This window comes from Lucilia sericata, unplaced genomic scaffold (assembly GCF_015586225.1).
Source record: "Lucilia sericata isolate MDLA Ls3-8-SP2 unplaced genomic scaffold, ASM1558622v1 Contig000093F_arrow, whole genome shotgun sequence".
Classification (NCBI taxonomy): Eukaryota; Metazoa; Arthropoda; class Insecta; order Diptera; family Calliphoridae; genus Lucilia; species Lucilia sericata.
Window position 1 is genome coordinate 513,241 of NW_023994125.1, and position 19,206 is coordinate 532,446.

At 28.0% G+C, this 19,206-nt stretch overlaps 1 protein-coding gene across 1 annotated transcript in view; it reads right to left on the bottom strand.

Moving 5' to 3' along the window:
* Positions 1-1,668: 1,668 nt before the first annotated feature.
* LOC119599851 (chitin deacetylase 1) overlaps positions 1,669-19,206 on the bottom strand; it is an 81,475-nt gene continuing 63,937 nt past the window's right edge. The window contains exons 6-8 of the mRNA XM_037949761.1: positions 13,310-13,529; positions 8,027-8,412; positions 1,669-2,396 (exon numbers count right to left, since the gene is read on the bottom strand). Coding sequence (XP_037805689.1) covers positions 2,063-2,396; positions 8,027-8,412; positions 13,310-13,529 — 940 coding nt within the window. The 3' untranslated portion in view covers positions 1,669-2,062. The remainder of the gene's footprint in view (positions 2,397-8,026; positions 8,413-13,309; positions 13,530-19,206) is intronic.

A 19,206-nucleotide genomic window follows, 5' to 3' on the forward strand; every position in this document is an offset into this window, starting at 1 on the left:
ATTAAATGTTATAAACCAAATAAGAATTATATCAATTCATTTTAGTACATTCCAAAACTGGTTTTATTGTTGTATTCCATATGCTGACATAAAAATAAAACTCAAACAAAAACATTTATTGAATCAGTAAAAATATTTACTGAAAGTTAAATTTATTTCAATAAAGTGTTTGTTAGAAAATATTTTCCTTCTGTGTGAACATCAAACAAATTCGTTATAAACCCAAATAAAAATATTTATAAAAATCGAAATTAAATTTAAGCAAACGATTGTTAAGAAAAAAATTGTGCATATTTTTTTCTGTGTAGAAAGTTTTCGATACATTTTCTTTTTATAGAAAGTTTTCGATACATTTTCTTTTTATAGAAAATTTTCGATACATTTTCTTTTTATAGAAAATTTTCGATACATTTTCTTTTTATAGAAAATTTTCGATACATTTTCTTTTTATAGAAAATTTTCGATACATTTTCTTTTTATAGAAAATTCTCGATACATTTTCTTTTTATAGTAAATGTTCGATAAATTTTCTTTTTATAGAAACTTTTCGATAAATTTTCTTTTTGTAGAAAATTTTCGATAAATTTTCTTTTTGTAGAAAATTTTCGATAAATTTTCTTTTTGCAGAAAATTTTCGAATACATTTTCTTTTTATAGAAAATTTTCGAATAAATTTTCTTTTTATAGAAAATTTTCGAATAATTTTTTTTTATAGAAAATTTTCGATAAATTTTCTTTTTATAGAAACTTTTCGATAAATTTTTTTATAGAAACTTTACGATACATTTTATTTATATAGAAAATTTTTCGTAAATTTTTCTTTTATAATAAACTTTTCATAAAATTTTCTTTTTATAGAAAATTTTTCATAAAATTTTCTTTTTATAGAAAATTTTTCATGAAATTTTCTTTTTATAGAAAATTTTTCATGAAATTTTCTTTTTATAGAAAATTTTTCATGAAATTTTCTTTTTATAGATAATTTTTCATAAAATTTTCTTTTTATAGATAATTTTTCATAAAAATTTCTTTTTATAGAACATTTTTCATAAAATTTTCATTTTATGGAGCATTTTCCTAAAATTTTCTTTTTATAGAAAATTTTCGATAAAATTTTTTTTATAGAACATTTTCGACAAATTTTTTTTTGAACATTTTCGATAAATTTTCTTTCTATAGAATATTTTCGATAAATTTTCTTTCAATAGAACATTTTCGATAAATTTTCTTTCTATAGAACATTTTCGATAAGTTATTTTTTAAAGAAAGAATATTTTTCATAAATTCTATTTTTATATAAAATTCCATTCATTTCCAACTCTGTTTTAAAATATTTTCAAATTAAAAATACGCTGACACTTTATATTCTTTTATTTGTGGTTTTTCATTGTGTGTTCTTTATCTAAAGTCTGTGTGTTCGGAACAAAAAATCGCTCAGTTGTCTCGAAGGCATGAATTTAGTCTTAAAAGAAAATAATGAAGAAAAAACACACATTTTTTATGCAAATATTTGTTTGCGGCTTCATCTTCTTATTATAATCATTGGGGTTAATAAACAGTTGAAAGAAAATTATTATTTTCAGCAGCCACGATGAGAGAAGGTCGATACCAGCTGTTACACCAAAGGTGTAATAATGAAGGCAGAAAAAAAATAACAAAACTCCTTTGTGTTTTATATAAAAAAGTAAAATTTATTGATAACTTATTTACTAACAAAGTTGACACGGAATTTTTTGTTTAACTTTTACACTTTAAGTTTCATTTCTTTACTTTGCTTAAAAACTAGTTTACATCTTTTTCACAAGAAATTAAAAATTGACACAAAACTAAAAAAATGTTTAAACAAAAATTAAAATTAAAACTTTTAGGTAAACAAAAAAAAAAAAAAAATAAAACAGTAGAAAGACAGTATTGCAAATAATAAAACAAAAAAATAGTTTAACAAAAAAATATAATCCTGGCACATTTTTTTTTGTGTTGCAGCAAATAAATATATGCCTCATTGGATATAAATCTTCTACTTGTTTACATTTACAAGAAAAGTCTGTGCGAGTGTGTATGTTTAGTTTTCATCGACACTTTCACCATCGGCTTCTTGTACGGGTCCTGAGAAGATATAACTGTCACGTCCTTGAATGCCAGTACCAGCAGCATCACCCAACCAAGGATAAACATTGGGACATTCGCGACATGTCTCCATGTAACGGGTATCGGTAATATTTTGTTCGGGAATTTTGAAGGACAAAGCACAGGTATTCCAAATGTTGCAGGGTTTAGGGGCAACAGCTACACTCTTGTCACACTTCCAGGATTCAATGGTGTTGACTTCACGCAATTCCTTGGGATCGGTCATGTATTGCAACATTTGAGTGACGGTCAAGACATAAACGTCGGGACTGTAAAGAGTTAGTAAAAGAAAAAAAAAAAATTAAAAAATTAGTTAAATTGCTATTAAAATTAAATAATTTGCTAAATTAGGTTTTAATTTAAATGTTTAGAAAAAGTTGTTTGGTTATTCTTCCTTTCCATAGCTTGTTGGTCTTTTTCCACTCTAACTCTTTCCAAGTTTTATTTCCTTATTTTTTGCATTACTTTGCTTTGTGTTACCTCTGAAAGGATTTGTTTTACATTTAATTTCCTCTACTACAGCTGTCAATAATGTTTGCCCCGGAACAATGGCGATGGCAAAGGATCTGTCTTTTGTTTTTACTTCCAACTTGTACGAGTATGTCCAAAAGTTTTCTTTAACATTTTTTTCTATATGTTTTTCTGCACTAATTAAAAATTCCAACGAAAAATTGAACTTTGTTTTCTATTCTTCATATAGAAACTACTTAAAACGCTAATACTTCGTCCAACTTCCACTTCTTTGTATAACTTCTATTTTCCCTTATTCTTTTTTTGCTCTTTAGATTCTATGACAATTGAAAGACTGATGACTGCGTTTTAGTTATTCAAATTCTTATTTGTTGTCTTAGGAGAAGAAAAAAGCCAAAGAAATTACAATCAATATAGAAAAAAGGAAGAAAAACAAAAGCATCAAGGATATAAAAAGGAGACTTTAAGTAATATAATATAAATTTATTCAAGCATTCGATTATTTTTTGGTTTCCTCCTTAGTGGCTATATGTTAGAGGATATTGTGGAGTACAGCGCTATTGGTTTGGCTTTTAATGCGATTGACACAGATGAATTTACCTTAAAAATTACTTTATATTAGTTTGTAGTTTGTGTATAGTTTGGAGGTTTCCTTTTAATGTGAAAATTGCATTAAATTAGTTTAATTTGAATGAAATCTGTTTAACATTCAAAGCTCCATTGGGAGCAGTATGCTGGAAGCTGGAAGGATTATATATTTAGTTTTTTTACTTATTTTCTTTTTCCCCATTTTTACATTTTGTATGAAAAATTTTCGGTTTTGGAGGAGGCGGCTTAAATTTCCCTTTTTCCCCCTGTGGCTCCTCGCCTGTTGTATGTATATATTTTTCCCCACAAAACTCCTACATTTTTAAAGTTTTAAAGATATTTCGTAAAAAGCTTAGAATGATTTTCTATGTAAAGCTTTGAAAGTTTATTTATATAAAGCTCTACAAACTATCTATAAAAAGCCTTCAAATGTTTCCATAAAAAGATCGTACATCTTTTTATAAAAAAATTATGAAGCTTTTTTTAAAAATTATTATAAAGCTTTTGTGTATATATATGTAAATTTAAAGATATTTCGTAAGAAGCTTAGAATGATTTTCTATGTAAAGCTTTGAAAGTTTATCTGTATAAAGCTCTAGAAGCTATCTATAAAAAGCCTTTAAATGTTTCCATAAAGAGATCGTACAGCTTTTTATATAATAATTATGAAGCTTTTTCAAAAATGATTATAAAGCCTTTGTGTAAATATATCGCAAAGCTTTTCTATAAAAAAGCTTGTAAAGCTTTCCAATAAAAAGCTTATATAAATACTTTCTATAAAAAGCTTTTATATAGCTTTTCTATAAAAAGCTTTTATATAGCTTTTCTATAAAAAGCTTTTATAGAGCTTTTCTATAAAAAGCTTTTATAGAGCTTTTCTATAAAAAGCTTTTATAGAGCTCTTCTATCAAAAGCTTTTATAGAGCTTTTCTATAAAAAGCTTAAAAAAGACTTGTCTATAACAATTGTATATAGCATTTCTATTGAATGCTTATAAAGCTTTTCTAGAATAACCTTATATATGTACAATTACTATAAAAAGCTTCTAAAGCTTTTAAAATCTTGTCTACATAAATACAATCCTGTCTACGTAAATATTAAAGCTCTTCCATTAAAACATTACAAAAGTTTTACTATAAAAATCATTCAAAAGCTTTTCTACTAAAAGTTTTTCTACTAAAAGCTTACAAAAATGTTGTTAAAAAACTAATAGCGTTTCTGTTAAAAGCTTACAAAAATTCTGAAAATCCACAATTGCGTTACATACATATGAATTTGAAAAGCTTTTAAAGCTTTTTTAAAATAGTTTTAGGTATTGAAATAAAGTAAATGTCAAAAACAAAAAGTGTCCTGAAAATTTGTCTCTTTATGTAGTTCCCTGATTATGTACATTACAACCCAAAATAAACAAATTAAATACTTGTTTTTTATTAAAAAATAGAAAAACTAAATAAAAAGTTAAATTTTTAACTTCCACAACTTAAAGGACAAAAAAACGTCAAAAACAAAAAAAAATTAAAATGAACTTTTAAATTTTTCTACCCGACAAATGTTAAAACATGAAAACACAATAAGTTGTTTTGTTGCATGATTATAAAATTAGTTTCATTAACATTTCATACTCTTATTATAGCTTTTAGTATTTGTTTTAACAAAGATTTAATTTGTTTAATCTTTTGACTTTTTTCAATTAGTCAAAAACATCATGTTAAAAAATTAACATTAAAATATTCCAGATTTAATTTATTTACTTGCTGTCTCATCATTTCATTGTCACCCCATATCCAAAGTTTTCTTGTTTTGTTTGCCCTCCCAATTTTAACAGCAAATTATAAAGTTTTCAACTATTGTTACTGATATTTTCATTTCATTAAGAATTACACTGTCTAGAGTAGAGTTTGGCAGGAGAAAATCCAAAATTGAAATGAAAACATATACAGCAAAACAGTGTCCGAGAGAATGTTTTTTTAAGAGTTTTAAAAAAATATTGTTAATTTTCTATATAGTCAAGCTGTCATTTGAAAGGAAAAAAAAGAACAGTAAAGGTAAAATTATTTGAAATATTTGCAAAACGGGGAAGTATTGCTAATTTAAAGATATCAATCGGAAAAAACTTTTTAATAAAGCTTTTAGAAGCTTAATGGAAAATTTTTATAGCTACATTAAAAGCTTCAAAAGATACAAATTATTTTAAATTTTAAATAATGATTTTTGTTATTTTATATTTCTGATAGCTTTTTTACAAAAGTTTTCACATGCAAAACTTACAGAAGCTTTTATAGCAAAAGGTTACAAAAGCTTTTATAAAATGCTTCCAAAGCTTTCACACGTAAAACTTACAGGAGCTTTTATACCAAAAGGTTACAAAAGCTTTTAGAAATAGTCTTAAAAGATTTCGTTTAAAAAAGCTTTAGGAGCATATTAATTTTTTCTATCGTCTTTTAGTTAAATAAGAATTCGTTTTTCTAATAAAAAGCACTTATTATACATACTCAATTATTAGCAAAAGCTTTGAAACGACATCTTGTATAAAGGTTACAAAAGCTTTTATAAAATGCTTCCAAAGCTTTCACACGTAAAACTTACAGGAGCTTTTATACCAAAAGGTTACAAAAGCTTTTAGAAATAGTCTTAAAAGATTTCTTTTAAAAAAGCTTTAGGAGCATATTCATTTTTTCTATCGTCTTTTAGTTAAATAAGAATTCGTTTTTCTAATAAAAAGCACTTATTATACATGCTCAATTATTAGCAAAAGCTTTGAAACGACATCTTGTATATGGCATTCATCACCCTTATAGTGATTAAACAAATGAGTAAAAAAAAACATAGTTAATTTTCTTCCATGTCCATCACTGTTGCCAATTTAGCTATTTTCTCGTCAAATCTAGCGATTTTTAATCCCATTTTGCGGGGGAAAATATGATTTAGCTATTAGCGGGAAATCTAGCGATTTTTCTTTAGATTTTAAGGCATTTTTTATTCATTTATATGTTGATAATATCGCTTAAAAGTTGCTACGAATGACGATTTACATATATGTATGTATAAGTATAAAAATATGCATTCAATGTAAATTATTTGAGTTTTAGCTGTGTGTATTATACTTATTTTGAATGTTCTGAAGAACATAATTAGGAGCAAATATTTGTGCGTACAGGTAAAGTTATACGAAAAATTTTAAAAGGGGTATATTTTGTTGTACTCAAAAAACGAATATTTAATTATTCTAGTCTTTTAGTAAATGAGTGATATGATAATAAAATTTACCATAATTCTAAAAATTAGTGAACATTGGAAATAAGTGACGAAAGGATCGATCCATAAAGTCCTAAAAATTTACAACATTTCTAAGGCGTATAGGGCCGCATATCGATATTGCAGATAAACTTCCCACAAAAGGAGTGTATAATAATAATCTTGGGTGCCCCGGTAGGCTGTTGGTAGTGTGCTAGCCTGTTCGTCTGAGGGTTGTGGGTTCGATTCCCAGCAGAGATCCTGGTCTGCTACACTACAACGGTCGTATGGTTATCGTCACCCTGCTCGGTAAATTAGGTAAGAATATAATTTGTAATTGTATTGTAATGGAAAAATAAATAATACTCTTATGCTGAAAATAAAGGATCGATCCATAAAGGCCAGCATTTCGAAATTCAATTTATCTTTACAACATTTCTAAAGCAATCTGTATAGGGTCGCATATCGAAATTAACCTCAACTTGACATTTTTCCTAACCCAAAGTGAAAATATTTAACATAAAAAAAGATTATCTTATGTGTTTGTTATAAGATGTGTTTGTATCACTATCCCATTCCTACGTATGTATATAGATTTTAGCGATAAATCGCTGACTTTTTAGAATAATATAAAAAATCTGAAAAATTTTGCTATTTGTTTTCAGAATCATATAATAAATATTATTTTGACGATTTATCGCTAAATTTTTCAAAATGTCTTGAATTTAGCTATTTTCTAGCTATTTTTCAGTCGACTTTAGCGATATTTTTGGGAAAAAAGTTGGCAACAGTGATGTCCATAATACAATTGTTTTAAATCTCATATACAAAACATTTTTCAGTTTTTTATTTAATTTTTTTTTTGTTATTTAAAAAATGAGATTATTTTTTCAACACTTTTTTTTCTACTCCTCTACCGCTCATTCTCATTTCATTTAAACTTTTTTTTTGTTACGAGTAAACCATTCATTACCTCAACCAATTTTGTTGGTAAGATGATGACGATGGTGATGATGAGAATAAGGATGATGATGATGACGATGATAAAGTAAAAGCAGGAGAAAATGAGAATTCGTATAGGAAAAAAAGGCGATATTATCTGAGCATAACTTTATTACGGAAGTTTGCTTGGCAAACACCATTTTAACATGGCGGCTTTTGGTCGCTATATCCGTTATAAGCTATATGTACAATTTTCGTATCACTCCCCCTCCTGGTTTTTCCAATTTCTTATATAGACATCCTTACAATATTTAACTACATGATTTTTTATATTTTTTCTTCTCTACTTGCAGGTGGTGGTTTCATTTCATTTTATTTCGCTTTTTTCCTGCGAATTGGTAAGTTTTCAGTTTTTTATTTTTATTTAAAAAAATTAAACTTTTCTCATTAAAACGTGCGAGTTGGAGTTTACATAGGATGTAGTATATTTTCATCTTGTTTTTTTTTTTTACTTTTTCAAGTAAAATTAAACTGGTCAGTTATTTACACAATTTAGCTAGGGTTTTGTTTACCAAACAAGAGTTTGTAAAATGTTATATGTATATATTTTTTAATCAAAATTGAGTATTATGTTGAATTATTTTCGTCATTAAAAGATACTTACAGTTCTAAAGCCCAATCCAAGAATTTGTGTAAACCATTTTCCAAGGGTTTCGTTTGGAACCAATTTGTATGGAATGGCATCATGTAGGGAGCCTTATTTTGTTCATAGTAACGTGAGAAATCTTCTTGCAACCATTCGAATACTTCATTTTCATCCAAGTTGTGCAAGACACATTGATCCAAGTAGGGGCAGTGACCACCTTCGAAACCTTCTACGTAGTGAGTGTTAAGGGGTACTTCCCAAACACCGGGGAAAGTTTTTGAGGGACAGGTACCACTCTTGCATTCGTGAGAGATTTTGTAGTCCAAAGTATAGGGCCAGACGGGTACAGGTACTGGGGGCACAGTGATGGAACTGTCATAAATGTAACCGAAATCTTCCAAAACCTGAAATACAAGAATAAAATGAAATTTTAATAAATTTCTAAAAAAAAGTATAAAAACAAGTTTTTTAGGCTTTAAAAGCTTTAGAGTTTAAAAGCTTTTTAAGACCTTAAAAGCTTTAGACTTTGAAAACTTTAAAAAACTACTAAAGGTTTTAGAGAAACTTTTGTATGCGGTGTAAGATCTCTAACCCGAAAAACTTTAATGGAATATAAAGATGCTTTAAATGTTTTAAAGCTTTCGAATCTTTCTTTCGAAACTTTTTAAAAGCTTTAGAGAAAAAATTCAACATTTTCTTTTACAAATATTTTTTTTATAATTATATAGATCTTCTTAATAATTATGAAACAATTTCGCTTTTTTTTGGTAAAAAAAAACTTTTTTTTAACTTTTCTGAACTAATTTTCGTAAGTTTTATAGAAGCCCTTAAATATTTCAATTTTCAACTTAATTATAATTATTGAACTTTTGACTTCAACTGCATATTTTGTATTTGCTGTTAACAAATACACTTGTGTTTATGTTTAAACAACGTCCAAAGTTTGTTGTTGATTTTAATTTCTTTGTTTATTAACTTAAATGCATACAGACACAAAAAACACACACTCCTACATATTGATATTGACTCGACATGTATGGCTCCTTTGCCTGCAACTGGCGACAATAATGATGATGTTAATCAGGTGAAAATATAACGTAATGTTCATATACAATTTTATATGAAACAGGACAGTGGGTTAAAAAAAGAAACCCTCTAACAGTGGAATCTTGGAAGCTCAACACACAATAGAAAAACACAATTTTCTATATGTTGTCTAACAGGAAGTTTTAGTGTAGTCAATTAAATGTTATATATAATGAATATCAGCCAGTTAAAATTTGTTCTATTTTTCCTTCATAATCGTTTCCCAAATGTTGTTATTTACAGGGCAAATGTTCATTTTGCAAACATTTTACTCGTGTCATTTTTTCTGTTCTTTATTTCTCCATAAAATTAAAAATATTTATTCTTATTTACGCATACTATTTTTACATTATTCTCTCCTTGTTATAATTTCCTCCTTGCGTCATTTAATGTATTTTTAATTATCGATGAAAGTGTTACCTACTGCCATGACAGTACAGGTTGTTTTTGTTGAACGTGTGACCAATGTATGACAATGAAATGGGTGAATGAATTGCAGAGTTTTAAGGAATCAGTTCTCAGTTTAGTGCAGTCTATAGGCCAAGCTATAGACTGATTCAGTCTATACCATAGTGTAATCTAGACTATAGATTTTAGTGTGAAATATAGACTTTCCCATAGTTCAGATTATAGACCAGACTATGATCTGATCTATAATCCAGCACTGATCTAAAGTTCAGACTATATATTGATTTATAGTCCAGATTATACTGATCCATAGTTCAGAGTATTGACTAATCCATCCAGATTATAAACTATCTTATAGTTAAGACTATATACTGATCCAAAGTCCAGACTATAGACTGATCGAAAACCCAGACTATAGGTTAATCTATAGTCCAAACTATAGACTGATCTATAAATCAGACTTAAAGACTTTCAGACATAAAGGCTTGTCTATAGATCAGAACAAAGACTGATCTGTAGTCTAAAATGTAGAATGATGACTTTAGACTATAGATTTATCTATAGTTCTGGCTATAGTGTGATCAATATTACACACTATAGACAGATGTGGTATCCAGAATGGAGATTGATCTATATTCCAGACTATAGACTGATCTATAGTCCAGACTATAATCTGATCTATAGTCCAGACTATAGACTGATCTATAGTCCAGACTATAGACTGATCTACAGTCCAGACTATAGATTGATCTACAGTCCAGACTATAGAATAATCTATAGTCCAGACTATAGACTTATCTGTAGTCCAGACTATAGACTGATCTATAGTCCAGACTGATCTATAGTCTAGACTGATCTATAGTCCAGACTGATCTATAGTCCAGACTGATCTATAGTCCAGACTATAGACTGATCTATGGTCCAGTCTATAGACTCATCTATAGTCCAGACCAGAAATATCAATTTTCTAAGTACATTTGTTTTGGAATATTTAAAATAGAACAATGATTTTTTCAAATAAATATATTCTTTGTCTGATCTTCTGCCTAGACACGCCTGTCATTGGTTATAGTGTTTTTTCGCATAAAAAAGGTGAAAACATTCTTCATTAAACACATTAATTAAATACAAATGTACATTAAATACGCTAGTATAAAAAATCTGATCTGCTTCATATTTAAAATCGATTACTGGTTTTTAAACACATAATAGTATATTAAATCAAATTGAGTATGAAGAGAAATTTAAGAAAATTAATTTGAAATTAAAAAATAATTTAAAAGTTTTGAATGTCTTTATGAAAGCTATTGATAAAGATGGATTTATAAGTATGTTATTAAAAAAAATTCAATTGACCCATTTTTATCCTGCAATCAACGGGATTATTGATATCCTATTTTTTCTCTATGTGTATGTTTAAGGTCAATATGATATAACAATAATGCTTTTATTTTTCTTTTTGCAACAAGCAACAAAAAATTTTTATTCTTTACTGGTTTAAATTGCTGCAATGTAAGTTCAAAATTTTTTAAACAAATATTTTTCTATAACCCAATTACACATTGATAAATAATAATTGACAACTTGCATTTTAATAACGAAATTTCTATTTCACAAAAATTACTTTACATTCTAAGTAAACTTATTGTTGTATTATTCAGTATTATTTGCTTAAATTTTACATTTAAATCATCATCACTTTATAGGTTTACAATGAATGCATGTAATAATTGGTTAATGTCAAAAAAGTACTATGAAAGCAATATACAGAGATTTACAAAAGAAGAGTTTTTTAAATAACTTGATTACTTATGTGTTATCTATTCTTTCTTTCTATCTATCTACATAAATATCTGTAATGATAATTAAGTTAGATTTTTGAATGACATAAGGGCAACAATACATTACTGAACATGAAAATTGTATATGTAGGTATGTAACTATCTCTAAGTAAGTACATGCTACATGCATACATTAATTTTTTGTATACAATGTATCCATTGTAACACACACACATCAGATATGTATGTATATATATTTGCTTACAATATGGAATTGTGTTACTGACAAAAACATACCATCATAATAAATGCTGAAGTAAATTGTTTGTATATGTGGGTTTTAAAATGTGAGGGTATCTGGGTAAACTGGGTAGGGAAATCAGTTGATATCCTTTTTACCGAAATTTCGATTCTACAGTTTTGTGTTTGCATTACTTATTTACGCATGTCTTTACATTGAATATATATCAACTTATTTGTAATTGGTTTAGTAAGTGATTATTAATCACATTAATCTAAAGATTCAATAAGTTCAAATCTTAATCTGTTCACTTTATTTTTCTAAATCCATAAAGCTATCCTCAGAATTGTTCCAATCTTTAAAGAAGTGTCGAATGTTTGTAAATCTCTATAAACAAGAGATTGTTCCTCTCCGTCATATATAATACGATGACATACGTAATATGGATTATAAAACAACTATAATTAAACACATAAATTCACATGATTACCCAATATCATTTGTGAATTAATGATTTCGCTATTGATTTTGGATTAAGAGGTGCTTCGATATATTTCTCAGTAGATAGAATATTACATCTTAATCTAGATCTGATTCATTGTGAAATTTTTTTTTTAGTTCAATCAAAGGCTTCTGAAATGGTTTTACTTTTTTAATAAGGTAAAACTGTATACCTTATACCAGACTACGGACGATACTATAGTTTAGACTGTAGATGATACCATGTACCAGACTACGGACGATACTATAGTTTAGATTATAGAGGAGAATATAATTATGGCTACAAATAGACGAGACTGTAGTCCAGAGTATAGTCCAGACCATAGACAAGACTATAATCCATACTCTGGAACAGATTGTAGTTCAGATAATAGACAAGACTGTAGTCCAGAGTATAATCCTGACCATTGACTATAGTCTAGACCCTGGACAAGATTGTATTCCAGATAATAGACGAGAATATAGTACAGCCATTGGCTAGTCCACACTACAGACACGATTATAGTTCAGACTCTAAACAAGATTGTAGTCCACATATAAACGAAACTGTAGACAAGGATATAGTCCATACTGAAGACATGACTATAGGCGACTGTAGGTCCAGAATGTAGGCGATTTTATCGTACTTTATTGCAGACTATACTATAATCCAAACTATAGACGACAACATAGAAAATGCAGTAGTCTAGAGTTCAGATAATGCTTTAATGCAGACTATAGACTAGACTATATATAAGATTATGTTGCAGACTGTAGGCAAGATTATGGTCCAGACTGTAGATGAGTTTATCGTGCAAACTAAAGTCCAGATTATAGCGGAGACTTTAGTGCAAACTGTAGTCCAGATTATAACCCAGACTATAGTCTATATAGTCTATTAGTCTAAGGACGAGAATTTAGTGCTGACTATATATAAAACTGTATATAATCCAGACTGTAGACTACAGCAGGCTGTAGACGGCACTATTGTGCATTTTTATGTTTGCTGGGTTAAATATTCAAAATTTACATGATGAGTTTTAAACAATATATCACCATGTTTGAGAGCTTGTTCACACAAAAACAGAAAAACAACCAATTGACACTTTTACCACAATGATACATTTAAACATTTTTTTGGATAAAGTCAAAAAATAAAGGCAAAAAGTGCATTCAATTCTATATGAAAATGTTGGTAGAAATATCCACAATTTTTTTAGTTATTTATTTGATTTATACATACGCCATAATAACACTGCAAAGTGCAAAAAGAATAATGAACATTCTACACACACACACACTCACCTTGTATTGTGTATTACGGCCAGGTTTCAAAAATGGTGCACGCATACCAACAACATCATTAACAGAAACATTGGCGAAATGACGTAAAATTTCACGCATACCAATCATTTCACCAACCCATTCCTCGTAACCCTTATCCTGAAGACCCTGTTGTTGTGAAATACTTTCGGTGGCAATTTCATGACCGGCATAGCCAAGATGTTGGATCTGTTGGTAGTTGCTAAAAAGATAAAAAATACAATCGAAATTAATTATAAAAAAGAATATAATTAAGAAAAGTATTGCTGTTGTATTGTTTATAAAGAGAAGAAAACGAAAAAAGGATAATCATGGCAAATTTTATTTAATTGTTGTTTATTGCAATAAATAAAATGAATTTTCTTTTTTGGTAGCTGTTTTCCGATATAAAATAAAGCGAAAATAAATTGTCATCTTATTAAAAACTACATGTTTTTTATATGTACAAAGAAAAATTAATTAATTTTTTTATAAACAATTGGAAAATGTATGTGTTATAAGTATTGTTTTTAATGCAATATAGTATGTCTTGACATTAAGTGGTTTTTGAAGAATATACTTTTTTGATTTAATAAGGCAAAGGAGAGAGATTTTTTCTGTTGTTTATATGAAAAGATTTCTCTAAAGGTTTGTATATTAAAGTGTGTAATGTATACGTAATAGCAATTAATACATTTTTATTAAATTTATTAAAGTGTTTCTATTATCCTTTTCTGTAATAAGGATTATGTATTTAGCAACTTCCAACATTTTATTTAGAATTTTTTTATTAAGTGATAAATTTTTTCAAAGATTAATAAATAAGTATATTGTTTATAAAATCTATAAAAATTATTCAATTCCAATGAAATTTGAAAAATAAATGAGAAAGATTATCTATAATCTATGAGCCAAAATTCATATCATTTGATCAAGCGTTGCAAAAGTTGTCCATATATCCTTTTTTCATAATAATGAAAATTTACAAAGAAAATTGTTCTGGGAAGATTTCTTTTAATTATTTTGCTTAAACTAAGAAATATTATTAGTAAACATTAGCTAAAAATAAAACATTTGCAAAAGAAAAGTTTTCCATATATATATTTTTTTTTGCAATAGCGAAAAAATTGTGAAAATTTTTGGTAAAATTTAATAAAATTATTCAATACTATTGAAATTAATAGAATGAATGATTAATATTATAAGCCAGTTATAACCCAAAATTCATAGCATTTGGCCAAGTAATACAATACCTTCCCATATATCCTTTTTTTCAAAAAAGTATAAATATAATTATTTTCAACCCCTTTCATACTTATTTTTTAAACTAAGATAATATTTTATACTTAAATACCATAATACCCTATTTATCTAAATGAAGATTCTCCTTAAATTGCTATTATCATTATAAATTTAGCTTGTTTTTACACTAACTTACATGTTCGTGCAAGACTTTCTATCCATGGTAAGTTTTTTTCATAATATTTTTACTTACTTTAATTGGTGTTGATTTGCCCACAAAACACACACACACACCAGTTATCCTTGCTGTTATAATTTCTATGATTTCATAAGGAATTTTTGTAAGAATGTATGAAAAAAGATTAAATAATTTTTTTATTCTTGCCAAAATGTTGACATGTTAACTGACAATGGTAGCAGAAGAAAAAAAAAAAAAAAAACTAACTAAAACTGAGGGCAGGAAGTAAAACTGAAATGAAATCATAAAGTCAGACAAACAAACAATGGCTCAAAAACAATAAATAGCCAAAAATAAGCAAAATAGAAATAAAAAATAAATGAAGAAAACAAGTGGTGGCCAGGAAGTCAGGACGTTCAGAGATGATGATGATGACGATGTTGTTGTGTTCAACGTCATTATCAAACAGTAAAGTAAAAGTAAGAAATGCCAGGAGAGCTAAACAAAAAGGCAAAATAATAGCAACAGCAATATTAACAGGAATTATAGCAATAGAAACTAACAATACAAAAATTGTAACTACAACAATGATGATGACAATGATGAAATGATTATACTGGTTACAAAAAAGAATAAACTAAAACAATATACAGGAACAGGGTAAGACTTCAAACAAGAGGAAATTAGGAATAAATTGTTATAATTGTCAATTAAAATTTCAATTGATTGTGACACTTAAATCTTCAATTAATATTTTAATTGTTATTAAAGTATGAGGGGGAACATAAGCCACTATTCAGTGTCATTTATTTTGAAATACTCCTGGCTAAAAACCCTGTAGAATATAGAAATAAATTAAAATGTATATAATAGGCTATAGCCGACCGATTTGACACTAGTCAGAAGTATATTTTAGTGATTTACAGAATATGGTTCATTTTGAAATTTACGGTTCTAAAAATGTAATATCTCCGCTATTATTAGATAAACTTAGAATTAAAATACGTGCGCCTCTGAGGCACAATTGCCACCATTTTTGTCAGGAATACCACTAAAGAATAGAGACTAGAATGGAATCAAAAGTCACTGAAGCATATGCTTTTTCATCCATTAATGGAAAATTATAGTCTAAAGGGGTTCAAGAGCCTCTGGGGCACTTAAACCATCTTCTGTGGACAAGCTATTAGGTCTAGAGATACACAAGTTTACTATAAATAAATTATTGATTTTATAAATTGTATGCAAAGATATTTTCGCCCATAATAGAATAGATATTATAAGGGGATCAAAAGCCACTGTTCTTTTCCTTGATGTTCCACTCAAAAGCCATGTTATTAGAAATAGAAATTCGTGTCATAATTAAAAAAATAGTGGAGACTAAAAAGCCACTGGGACTCATGCACTTCTACTTGAAAAATTTGAATTGGAGAGAAGTGAAATGTTTAATAAAATTCGTCCTTTGTGTCAAACTTTATGGAGTTATTTGCAATTTATACTTGATGTTGGTGCGTATAGAACTATAATTTTTGAGTGTTATAAACATTAGTCACCGCTATAGGCGTGTAGGGTATAACAATGGTAATCAACTATACTAAAAGCCAGCTTGTAAGAGAACCTTTCCCTACATCTCATATTAACATGCAAAACAATCATAAGACTAAAACACAAACACAGACAAACATATACATAAAGAGGCACATTTACCCACATCCTTGTACACGTACATAAGTATATGCGTGCCCTTCTGCCTAATGCTAGTGCCCCACTATGGCTTACTTTATGCTTTAAGTTGTCTGTTTGTAAATTTCAAAAATGCCTGTATGTGAGTCCGGTGCGTGCATGTGTATACAAGAAATAAACAAATATTTCCAAATAAAAACACAAGAATTGTTATTTTTTTCTTTTTCTGATTTTGTAATTTTCAGCAAAAACTTTATTGTTGGTTGAATGCATCTAAGTTCTTCTCATCATGTTCATCATGTTGTCCTTAGGGGCCTTTGGATGGCTAAAACAAAAAACCCACAAAACTACAACAAACGTTAAACATAGAAAGTGAAAGAGGGAGTGAGGGGAAATAAAAGAACTTTAACTACCCAGCGGTAAATGAAACAAAGTACTTAGATAATATTCGATGACATCAGTATGACGTTCTAAGCGAGCAATCTAAGTACTTAGAGTGCAATGCATGCGTAATCCAACATATCATGCACTTTAATTATAACATAGATTACGATTTAAGCAGAGAGTTAGCTGCCTTTTTCATGTTGTTTTTTGTTTTTATATCTTTTAAAAAAACAGAACTAAAGTACCGTTTTATTTTTCTTTTGTATGTATAGGTACTACATGAAAAGAATAATATTTTTGTTTCAGTTTAAAGTTGATCTTTTGTAAGTGACGTTGTGTTTTGTTAAAAAAGTTATTTTTTTGTAAAAATTTAAAATAATTGTGGTGATCTAAATGGCAGAAACGGACTTAAAAATTGGGGTAAATTTACTTCATATATTCTAGTTTTAATACTGACAATTTCCTCTTGATTATTTATTGGTTCTCTAAAGGAAGATGACCGAAAGTTTCAAAAGAAAATTAAGATTCATTTCATTTATCTTCGTTAAAATTGTTTAATTATATTTTAATTGAATTAACTATAATACATGTTTATTATTTGATGATCATTTTTAAATAAACTTTCATAAGTTTAAAATAAATATAAAAAATATATATTTTTTCTATAACAAAATCGGAAGACATGGTACTTTAACTTACAAATGCAAATAGGATTGTAATCTACATACATTACATTCTTATTTGCAAGCGTTTATAGGCGTCTCATTAACTTCGCTTAGAACTCCACACATTATGTAAGTGAAATTTTAATTTGTCTTAATGAAACTGTGGCTTACATTCTAAGCGAGAGCACATCGATGAGGCAGCCTAGGACACTTTTATGTTAAATCTAAGTGGAAGAATAAGTGAAAGCATCACCACTGACTGCCACGAAATATCACTTAGATAAGCGAGTACATAATGTGTATTTTTACCGCTGGGTATTTGACATTTAGGAGAATTGTTAAATCCAAACAACACACATACGCATTCACACACACACACGCAACAACACATTAACTCATTTACTTTCACCAACTGAATCACAGAAAAACTTATGAACCCATCCATGTGTGCTCAAAGGGTGGCTATTGTTGCTATGGTTTTCGACTAAAGGCCTTCCTTATGTTGACTCCCAAAACTATGATAATAAAAGGTTAAGTATTTAATGGATCTTTCTGTAGGTTTCAGTTTTTCTCAGAAACATTTATGTGTAAATGATTATAGTTTTAAAAGGCTTTTTTGTTTTCTTTTTAATGAAAGACAGACAGACAGACAGACAGGCAGAAGCTAGAAGTAAGCTGGTAGTATGAATGAAATGCAATTTTCTTGTTTAAAACAAATTAAAATCTTAATATTTTTTGGGCTTTTACTACTATTAGGAGCAGCAGTGTGTAGTTTTGTATGATATATTTATTGTTTTATTTACAAATTTTTGTGTAAATTTCTATAAATTTATTTAATTAGAAGTTGTTTTTCAAACTAATGATGATTTCTTTAGACATAAGATTTTTATGACTTTTATATGGAACATTTATAATTAAAATATTGTAGACAAAAGTTGTTGTTTTGACTACAAAATGATCCATGTGTTTTTCAAGAATGTTAAAAAATTGTTTATTTCTTATAGAAGAGACAAAGAAACTACTAAAATTTCAGAATCTTTTGATAACTTCTTAAAGTTTAGTAAAACATAATTATATTCATTGGTTTTTCACCTCCTATATTATTGACGTGAAAGATTACAGGATTGAACAGTTTGTACAACTTAAGCGTAGGTGCCCTAGAGGCTTTTGACCCCCTCTTAGAGAATATATTTTCAGTTAGAGCCTTTTTTGGAGACAAGACAGTGATTTAGAATAAATTAATTCTGTTAAAGCTATGATCAACACCAAACTTTTCTGTCCTTCGCTCTAGGCCTTATTGGGTTAAAAAGATATACCGAGGGAAAGTGTGTTTTATAAGAAACCAGAAAACATATATCATGAGTTAGACTTTAAAGAGTCCGTTTCTGGTAAGAAAAAATATCATGTAAAATATTAAACTGCAAACACATTAGATTACATAGATACAAATTTTACACAATTGATCCTTTTATATATTACCTAGGACGTACAAAGTAGTCAACTGATATAAATTTAAGTTCCAAAATAATCCCAGAAATATTTATATTATACACAGTGGGAAAAGGAAATATACACGCTTGGTACCAAATTTACATTAAAGAGTTTATAATTTTTCAATAACATCCGTTGTCAAAATAACGCAAATGACAACGGATTGTTTGTCAATAGTGAGCTTACCACGTTTGTTAACATTTAGATAACGGATGTGTATAAAATTTAGATTTCGACAACGAATTGTTGCAATGTTGTCA